The sequence below is a fragment of the Strix aluco genome, chromosome 4, assembly GCF_031877795.1.
Source record: "Strix aluco isolate bStrAlu1 chromosome 4, bStrAlu1.hap1, whole genome shotgun sequence".
Lineage (NCBI taxonomy): Eukaryota > Metazoa > Chordata > Aves > Strigiformes > Strigidae > Strix > Strix aluco.
Genome location: NC_133934.1, coordinates 119,573,732 through 119,584,565, shown reverse-complemented (window position 1 = coordinate 119,584,565; position 10,834 = coordinate 119,573,732). Strand labels below are relative to the sequence as shown.

The 10,834-nt window shown below is 38.5% G+C and overlaps 1 protein-coding gene across 6 annotated transcripts in view; it reads right to left on the bottom strand.

Moving 5' to 3' along the window:
- Window positions 1-613: 613 nt before the first annotated feature.
- The window catches only part of TECPR2 (tectonin beta-propeller repeat containing 2), a 43,841-nt gene continuing 33,620 nt past the window's right edge, over window positions 614-10,834 (bottom strand). For 3 of the 6 annotated variants that reach the window (XM_074825137.1, XM_074825138.1, XM_074825139.1), the window contains 3 exons: window positions 4,452-4,593; window positions 3,080-3,229; window positions 614-2,837 (listed from right to left, as the gene is read on the bottom strand). In XM_074825137.1, the coding sequence (XP_074681238.1) occupies window positions 2,680-2,837; window positions 3,080-3,229; window positions 4,452-4,593 (450 nt within the window). In that variant the 3' untranslated portion in view covers window positions 614-2,679. Of the gene's footprint in view, window positions 2,838-3,079; window positions 3,230-4,451; window positions 4,594-4,695; window positions 4,780-10,834 lie in introns of those variants that run through there. The other 3 variants (XR_012623351.1, XM_074825140.1, XR_012623352.1) reach the window with 3 other exon arrangements.

Below are 10,834 nucleotides of genomic sequence, written 5' to 3'. Positions count from 1 at the left end.
TATGCTTTCTTGTGTGAAGTTACAACTCCTGGTCAGGAAACAGTTCTCCCCTTTGGGAAGTGAAGCCAAGGTGCTCTTTTGAAGCCCCGGCTGCAGTTCCCGTTAAAGGCCAGAAACACAGGAAGTCTTCAGATGAGCTCAGATATCTTAAAATGCAAGGAAGAGTGCAGTTACAGCACGTGGTACAATCACCTGTTTTCTGCTTGAACATTTTCTAGCTGTGACTGCACACACATATTCTTCACCAAGCTAAAATATTTAACACGGAAGTGCAATTTTTGTTTAGCGTGTAAGGAAAGAAACTTGTTTACTTCTATTACAGCAAAACCATCTTAATATGGAGGCAATAAGCTTAACAATCAAATATGAGAAGTGTTTAACTGTCTTTGCTTGGAAGATAACCATTTTGCTGGCTTGACACACCTGTTACAATTAAAAAAATACGTGAAATAAACTTTACAATATCCAGGTCCTTACATTGTCATTACCATATTGTCTGGGGTAATAGTAGGGGAGAGGTTTCATAAGCACGTCTGTCTTTCACATCAAGACAGTTTCCAGACACAAAGCAGTCTCTTGTGAATTATACAACAGATGAGTCTTACCACAGTAATTTATTTCTTAAAAATCTAGTTTATTGCACTTGTCTCAAAGCACAACCAAAACAAAAAACCTAAATACAGAAATAAAAGTAAAAACCCCATCCTAATGTCATTAAAACTACCCTAAAAAGTAGTCTGATAAGAGCTCTTGACACCAGTTTAATATTAATGGCCACAGCAAGGTACAGTATTATACAGTAAATAAACAACTAGCAAGCTTGAGCCATTACTAAGATGACTTTGAAAAATGTAATACAAAAGTGTCACTATTAAAGAACGCTATTGTACTTGAGCATTTGGTGCTTGGCAGGGCACAGAGAAGGACTCATGTCTCCTCTCCAAAGTGATTGACTCAGGAGCTGCCACAAGATACTTTTAGGCTGAATTTCAGCTTCTTTGGGGTCCTCAAGATACCAAACTATGCTCGCATGAAACAGACTGGGTTACTTCACAAGCTGATTCCATTACAATCCACTGCCAGACAGGCTAAAAAAACCCTCTGGGTTAATCTCCATATACGGATGAGATAGCAGTGAAGCAAACATATCATCTGTAAAAGGGAAACAAATCTGTCCTCCCTGTAAGACTGAAAGATCAGACTGAGAACTGACAGCCAATATCACAAGTGCTACTAAAAAAAGTGACATAACTTGGTTCTCTCTCCACCGATTCACATTCTCACCTTGCACCATGTTTGTTCCAAGTTTAGTGCAGTGCACACATGAATTATTCTGAAAGAGAACAGAGGTTAAAAAGAAAACACATCCTTTTCTGTATGTATTAAGTTCCCAAAACAGAAACATCCCCACTTCAACTCGTGGCCTTTTCTGAAGCTGGCTCTTACAGTATTGATTAGCAGCTGCTTAAAACATTCTGATAATTTATAAGCTTAGAACAAACACAAAGTAACTCCTCCGCCTACATACCGAACTCATGTTCTCTCATCTATAGTTCTATTGCTTAAAAAAGATGAGGTATCTTTCAAAGAAGATTTAGTTTAAAGAAAAATAAACTGCAAACTTAGGTTACTTCCGGGTTTATCACATACCTCTGCTGCAACATTTGTTAAGTATAAGACACTTCAAAATTTAGCTAACATAGCTAAAAATCAGAATATTGTTAAGTATTTTCTCACAATATCACAATTTTTAATGGGATATATAGGTAATTCTATCAATTACCATTTTTCCTTCTAATACATCTAAGTCTGGTACTCAAAACAATTTGAGTCCAAATGTTAAAGCACTGGCTGGAGGCACAAATACAGCACAACAGGAATTATGAAAGCTGCCTTGTACATTCCTGCTTTGTACTACAAACCCAACGTGCCACTTCTTCCTATTCCAAACTGGGACTTACCCCGCCAAAATCTGTCAGCTTCCTGATGGCTGTGCGAAATGGGCAAAAGTCCCCCTGATATTAGGTGTAATCCAAAACTTCTCCCTCGTGTATGAAATCAAATTACGAACCAGATTTCTAGAAATGAAAGGTTAGTATAGCCTTGCAGATATTTATATGGAAATGGATCAAATGAAGTTCATTTCAACACCAATGCTGTGCAATCATGATGATCTGAGACCTTACTAAGAAATACTTTGCCATATTTTCTTCCATGCTGCAAGGGAAAATAATTCTAAATATATGTACAATAGTCAGAGAGCATTCCCATCAGTTTGGAGTTCCAAATACAAGAAGAAACTGAGAAATGCTTAATGTTTCTGCCGTAGTGAAATATTTAATGCAACAGAATTCCTTCTCAAAATAAGTACACATGTATTAGTGTGCATGCTGTTGTGTAGTCACTTTCACTGCTAGTAAGATTAACTTAAGAGTTATATTTCCAAAGGAGCTTCTACAGTAGTACAGTATAACAAATGCAGTATGCCACACCTAAAGAGTCTCCCAAGAGATAATGGGACAAACATCAGAACTCACAGCTTGGGGGCTATTTAACAGGTCAGTTCTTTAATACGAAAGTGCTAATATCACAGGTCCAATATGAGTGGCTTTTAGATCCAACATTCAGAAATTCTGTCCTCCTGGTTTTTTTTTCACTGCTTCACAAGCTTGAGAGACTTCATATCACTTCCCATTCATCTTCAAAATCATCACGGTAAAGCAGAACAGAAGTGTCATTATTCTTCTGCAAACCATGGGAATGGCTAAAGGTCTTAGTGAGGCGCTGGAGAAGGGATCCTGAAGTACTGATGGCCCACAGTTCATCTAGAGGGGTCACTGCAAAGCATAAATTATCCATCTTTTAATTAAGGTAGCAGGTTTCAATTATAAACGTTAAATAAATAATATTTGGATCTATTTTCCTAATTATACCCAGAGAAGGTTTTTAGTAATGTGATAAAAGCACCCTTGGTGAAACTCTCACAGTCAACAAATCGTTATAGTCAGCTTGAGCACCATCAGGCAGAAGTCAAAGCAGACATCACAATGTTCTGGACTGTCACACAGAACCAACTTGCCTGTTAAACGTGAGACATTTCCAGGAATCTTCTTCCAGTAGTCTCCTGCTGGATTCTTGTCAGTAATGCCATATCGACGAGCTACATCTCCATTTGGACACCGTGCCCAAACAGTCCTTGTACTTAAAGCCAGCTGACAAGCCTGCAAACCTAAAGATAATCAGACATGAAGAGGGAATAATCACAGGCTTTCCTATATACTAAATACACTTGCAGAAAAGTTTATTAAGAAAAGACGGCAAGACTGTAACAGTTTTTATAGATTCTTGTATTAATACTAGAGAAGAACTCTCCATTATAAAAGGCACAAAGAAACACCTAGTCTTCCAGAAGGCTTTCTAAGAAGGGATTGGCAAGAAGACAATTTAGGACTATACACTTCCTTACACTGACTTCAGGGGAGACAGAGTAGATGCTATTCGAATCTGAGCTCCTTGCCCTGCATAAGCAGAACATCAGAAAGAAGGCCACTTGCAGCACATGAAGCACTGGTGAACAAAAAAGCTTTTTAATTGCAGGCTTTGTACTCACTGTGTCTGTGATATAAGGATATCACACCATGGATACATTTTGTTATGTGGCCACAGCCACAAGCAACGACCAATTAGAGGACCTTCATAATGCACTTTTGGAGCCTCTGCTGTATTTTATTACAACATGAAGAATAATCCAACAGTTATAACTTTGCCTAAAAATGCTTAACATTATAGACATTGTGGACTTTTTTTTTCCCCTCTTCATAAGAAAGCAAGTACTCTGCAAGTGCCATGCATTTACGCCATGAAAAAATCTTTAAAAAGCAGACAGCATCGATAACAGTTATTTTGAAAGAAACAACTAAAATTTAGTTTTATTTACAGGCAAGGCAAAACCATAATTACCTAATCTAGAATGCATCCAGCACTCAGGATTAATAGAAAGATGTGCAAAATAGCATCAGGATTTTGCTAGCCCCATCCAGGTAGGAACGCCATGTCCTATCACATTTAAATACAAAATTTCCCACAGCACAGTAGTCTCCTGTTGCTTAGGAATACTGCTTTAGTTCTAACTGAAAGGGAACTGTACCATTTATTAATTCAGTGGCAGCAGCCTGAAGTAACACACAACAGAAATTCATGAAAAAAAAAAAAAAATCAGATTTCTCTTCAGTTAACTATTCCGTGTTTTTAAGTAAAACCAAGGTCCTCTTTAAAAGATAACCCTTATCAAATACTTTACCATGTTCCTATAAATAAGCACACTTGATTGATGAGAAAAATATTTAAGCATTGCTATCCAATTTAAAAAGCAAGAGGAAAAAAAAAAAATGTAAAAAGCCAACACTGAGAAAATGGCAGAAAGAACAAGGAACTGATGCATTAATTTTTACCTGGTACGTGTTCCCAGTCAGTGCCTACAGGCATTTCATCTGTAATTCCAACTCGTACGTGGACATTCCATTTGCTATCAATTGCCCACAACATCTGATCATTTGGACTTGAATGAATGCTGACCAAGTTGATTCCTACTGGCTATAAAATTAAGCAGAGTATTTAAACTTTGTACTACTGTATCTTTGTACTATTGTATCACTTGCTCTTCACAGAAGTATGCAAGAGAAGTAAAATATTTACCAGATACTAAAGAGAGGAAGAAACATAACTGACATTTTCTTTGTCATTGTACAAAATTACCAATTTTCCAAAGGCAATCGCTTCCTAAATAGAAAAGGAACATGAATGAATGTCACCCAAAGTTACTGATATATTCATATTTAATGTTCAGCACCCAAGTCTAATAATACTAGTATTTGTTTAACCACTGTCATTGCAATCAGGTACAGTTTCAATTGCAAGTTGAAGAGGGAACTCTTCCACTGAAATGCACAAAGTGCAATATTTTCCTCTTGGCTTCCTTAAAATTTTCCTAAAATAACTAACTCTGCACTTTAATTCTGAACATATACAAACAGTACATTTTTGCAGTCTGAATGTCTCTTCTTTGCAATGAAATGGTGATCTGCCTTCTTCCCTGTGCTCCATCCATACAGGAATGCGACCGTGGAACTCACTGCAGGCCACTGCAGTACTGGAGCAGCTGCACCCGCAGGAGGATATCCACAACACTATCTGTTGGCAAACCCAAGTGAAACACACTTCCCATTCTGCTCCCAGGCAAGTCCTTATTCTATCTGCTTCTATGGAGATTTGCCATAACTACTGTTCAAAATCAGCGTTACTGACCACAACATTTCACGGACATCATAAAGATGGTGATTTTGTAGCAAAATATACCAGCCAACAGGTTTAGTGAATGCAAATATCCTGCAAAACATGTACTTTAAATAAAACACAGATAAGAACAAGAAGAAAGGTTTTTTCCACATCAGCCTAATAAAGCCACTGAAAAAGACAGTAAGATGCCCTGAAATACATCATCACCTCACAGAGAAGCACTGCATTTCTTGCTTTAGTCTCATAGGCATAAGCTGAATTTCCAGTATGATAAATAGAAGAGCAAGCAGCTCTTTGCATTTATAAACCTAGGAATACAGAAGCATAATCTGCATGTGCATATAAGCACACAACCCAGTCCCAGATGGGCCTTCTATGTACGTAACAATTACCTCCTTTGGTTTTGCTTTTAAAAGTCTGGTGCTAACATGTGTCTCACCCAGCCATAACCAAGTTCAACTTGCATCACCAAATCAATCCTGTCTATTTAGGTTGCAAGGCCTTTGACAGACTTATCTCCTCATGTTTGTGCCCTCATTAGGTACTTGCTCTCTGTTGGAAGCTTAAGGCTGGTAGAGGCGTGCTGAAGTGTTTACCTCTGGTCACAGTGAATTCACAAGGCTGAAGTTTGAACACTTACAGTAAGACACTAATTGTCTTGAAGAGTGTTGACTACATAGAATATGTAACTGCCTAGCTACTTTCAAACTGGTATTCTGCCGTATTGCAAATAAACTACTGTATTGCTAAAAACCAAACCAACTAAAACACCCCAAACCAACTGATCAACCAACCCCCAAACCACAACAGAAACAAAACACCCCAAAACCCCATACAACTCTACCCTCCTCCTGGCCCTGTTCCTGTTTCTTCCCTCCATTTTTATTTGCTTCTTTCTATGGTTACCTTGGCTCTGACCCCTTCCTACTCCTTACTCCCTGCTGCCCTCCCCACACCACTGTCACGTGGTGTGCCTCACTACCGTGCTGCTGCCAGCTTCATCACATCCCTCTCCATATTTCTGCTCTTGTAGTCCGTATTTTCAAGTCAGGAAGCTGTACAATTAATAGCTTGTACAGACTGAATTATTGCACATAACAGAAGAACTTTGCCTTTTTTCTTTTTATTTTTAAAAAATCACTTATCTCCTTCTCCCTGCCATGTTCTTCTACCACAGTTACCTCTTCCTCAGATTTAGGACTTTCTGCCACTCTTCCCCCATCTCCTTCATATTCCTCACGGATTGCCAGTCTGTCTATGCTCCACCTCTGCAATACACTTCATGTTCCAACTACAGTCCTTCACAAACTGTGCCAAACAGCTTGGTGTGACCCATTACTAAACTGTTGGGATTGTGCCCCTTGTTCTCTACTCTTCCATGTCAGGATCCCATTCCTCTCTTCCTCTGCCATTTGTCTAGAAAAGAATTCCCTGAGAAAGAACTGGGGGAGTATTTCCATCCAGAAAGACTTACTGAGTGCTTACCCCTAGTACCTAAGCCTGTGCAATACTACAGATTTATAGGTAGTGGAAGCTAAGAAAAGCAGACAAAACACCCCAGAAAGGTAGCATAAAAGGAGTTGCATGGTATTCAGCTAGATTGCTTCTGATACCACTGCAGGTTCAAGTATAATCAAAGTAATTACCTCTACCCTATTCTGCAGCACCAATGTATCTAAGAAATAAAGATAAATTATCAAGTTCAAAGTAACATCTCTACAAGCTTGGTCAAAAATTCTTCTCATTTTTTGTTTCTCTAAGCGAGCTCCTGTTTCCTCAAGTTTTCCCACCTCTCTGGGTATTTAATTTTCTGCTTCTTTTCATTTTTCACGCTACTTAGCTCTTTCTGATAAACTCGCATCAATAAAACTATCCTCCTACTCACTCTCATTACACACTGATGGCAGCATCCAGTGCTCTTAACAGAAAACACCCCACTCTACTGTAGCTTTCTGCTGTGAAACAGACAGTAAAGGACTCAGCTGACAGGACAGCTAATGATATGATTAGATACAGCAGCTTTTAGCACAAAACAGTGACACGACATTGGGAAACAAGTACAGGCAATTCTTAGAGCCTGTTGCAGAGGTTTTACCTCTGGTTTTATCTCCATTTTTTTTGTTGTTTTGGTTTTTTTCTACACAGAAAGCAGCCATCTACAACAAAAAGTGCTCTCATATCTACCACAGTAGGGTGGATAAAATTAGAGTTTTCTTGACATAATGTACCATTTTTTTGAACAATCATACTGACAACATTTCAGATAGCCCTCATTTCACTAAGCTCTAATTACCATAAACATGCTTTAAGTATATAACAAGAGACAGATCTCTATAGATGCAGTTAAAGATTAAATAGAGTTCTCTCATAGCAGTAAAGGAGATATCTGCGCAAATTTATAAATCTGCTGATAAATTTCAGAGACTGATAACCATGAAAATTAATAATTTATTTCAGTGTAGCCTTTTCTCAGCTGGTTTAACTTTCAGTAGCATTCATGAGATTTATATACCTTGAGTGTGAAATATGTCATACTTGTAACTGACTGAGGAGTTTGGAATTTTAAAGAGTCTCTCACCAGTCTCAGTCTCCCTCCTCAGATGCTGATACACTGAAATCTGTTCATAGGTTTACCCGCTATACTCATCACTGTGAGAGATAAACCTGTTATGGAGTATTAATGGATTCGGTGTTATCTGACAATAAAGAAGTGGAACATTGTTTTCCTTTCACTCGTAGTGTTAAAAATTTCTAAACTCAAAAAAAAAAAATTAATCTCAGGAGACTGACTGTTTTAGCCAAGAACAGAATGCAGACTCTCTCTGGTCTTATACTTCAGCTACAAAATCACCAGTTGCTTTCTTTTTCAATACCGAGGATTTCCCATTACAACCATGGACTGCGAACACATGCCAACTACATACTCTTCATCATTTAAAACTACATACTAATAGCTGTGAATATTGTCTGCTACAAATAAAAGGAATGAAAAATAGTTTGCTAGCACCCACATGTCTGATTACAAAACAATGCTGATAAAATGAATTAAACTTGAAGGAAGCACTTAACCAACAAATTATTAAATGATATCAAGAAATAGTGTCTATGCTAAACATATTTAAGTTATAAAATTGTCCATTAGCTTTATAATTCTGTGCAAGTCCTTTCCTTTCTGCAAGCCACAGAGAAATAAGCTTCAGGGTAAGAACTTCATTTAAATAATAGCATCAAACAAAATTCAAAGTAAAAACTAATGCAGTCATCCCATCCCCATCCCCCCCCAACCTACTATTCAAAAGTTTTGTCTTATTGTAACCGCTTCAAGCAGGGCTGAACTCAAAGCACAGTAGTTCAACTTCCTTGTTGAGCAGGAAAGGACAAACACACGCACACAAAAAAGGCATCAGAACATTTTCCACGTCACTTCTCTAGCACTGAGTCCATGTATCAGCAGACCTCCACTATCTCTGTTCTGCTACAAACATTCAGGATAAGGAAGACTAAACAGAACTCAGTCTGCCCAAGCTCAATCCATTTTATAACAGGTTGGTGGCTACAAGCGGCACAAATGTCCTCCTCACCTTCAAAAGATAAATCAGAAACACCTTCACTGGTCCAGACCAGGCGGTAAGAAGGTTAGATCAAAATACTTCTATACTGTCGAGCATTATCTGTGTATCAGACTATTCTGACTATTTTCATGGCTAACAGACATCCAGACCCTATTAACTAGAATAACAAAGAATACAGGCCTAACTATTTTCCTATTATTTTCTGAGCTCCATTTGAAGAAGGGTTGTAAAGCACTTCAAGCATTAGAGATAGCAAGAAAGCACAAGCAATGTAAGAGCGGTATTGACCAGAACATTTTGCATTCAGACTTCGAGGAGAACGGCTTGCTTAATTAAAAGCCCCTTCTTTCTCTGCAGAGAAGTTCAAGGCAATATACAAGAGCAGGAAAGATTATGAATCTATGTTTAGTCTTCCTGGAAGCCACGTGTTCTTCAGTAATGCTGCCATTGAATTGTCAGAAAAAGAGTATTATTCATTGACTGAAAAACTGGATCACTATTTTCCCCAGAAGCCTTAGAACAACAATATGACCCTTTCCCCCACTTCCAGCCTTGAGTGAATAAACAGATAAGGGCCTTAGTTGGGTATCTCCAGTCTATGGCTAGCACAATCAGGAAGAAAATGCAAAGGCAAGGAGTCAATTCCTTGACCTCTCCTTTGTTGACTCTAAGTTTTTTTATTCCAAGGGTTTTACTTGCAGAAATATGGGAAAGACTATAGCATATGACCTTTTCTAGGATTTGATGCCATACCAAACCCATGTGACTATTCAACATGGTAAAGCTCAACAGAACCATAAAATACTTGCAAAATATTTAGTACGACTGTTCCTTACAAGCAATTAGAAAAAAATAATTAAAATTTAATGCAATCACTTTAAAGACCATACAAACTACAGGCCTACTCAGGTTTGCCCAACTGTCTTCTGGTCACACTGTCTTATCCCTAAGATTATAAACTGTAGTGTAGGAGATGATAAACTGTCTGTAACTACCACTACAGGTATTTTTAATAACATTCTGAAAAATTTAACTATTAGGACAAGAACAGCTAAGTTTTTACAGAAATGTATGTTAAGTAAACATTACATGCAACAACTTCCCATGAAACAACATAATTTAGCATGAGGCTATGCAATGCGTTAAACTACTGGATAAAAACAATGGTAGTCCAGGGGCCAGGGATCAGAAATGAGGTCACTGCTTCCCAGACGGATGATCCATTTGCTAGACTATGTAGTCTAACCTCCTCTGCCTTGCTAACTTTTAGGTTTCATTAGATTTGGGTTCAGTAGACAGGGTCCTATAGACCAGACAATTTAGCAGCTCTGTAGGAAGGGTCAGTCGAGCAGGAGAGACACCACAACCCAGCTCTCCAGCTCCCTGGGAAGGCAACTGATCCCTAGGCTGGTCTGCAAAGTGAGGTCGTCAGCACCTCATCTGCTTACATCATCACAAAATAGGGAGACAGTAGTACACCATGGGGAGGAGCCTCCAAGCTCCTAATCCAAGGTCAAAGGGTCTGACGTGCCCATCAGTTATCCCAGGGTGTCTCCTTACTCTGTGTGGACTTGTTGGCTCACTGAAGTTCTCTTCACTGACCATGCACTCTGAGCTTAGCACCCACATTTGCTGTCTCAATTTACTTCACAGAAGCTAAGCCCCCAATCACAAACCTGTCAGCTGGATCCAGCCCCACCCCCCCGCCCCTTTTAAAATCAAGCAAGCTGAAGTTCAGTCACACAAAAAAACCCAATAAAAACTGCTCTAACCAGAATTCAGAAAATGCAGATGTAGCTTTAATGAAAATGAAACAACAAAAAAAATATCCCCTAAACTCTTAGTTTATACTTGCACAAGTAATTTTTTATGACTGACTCTCCAAATTTTCAAGGACTCCTATTTATTAAATACTTCAGGCTATCACTATCACATGAACAGTTCCACTGAAACCAAGGCACATGCCT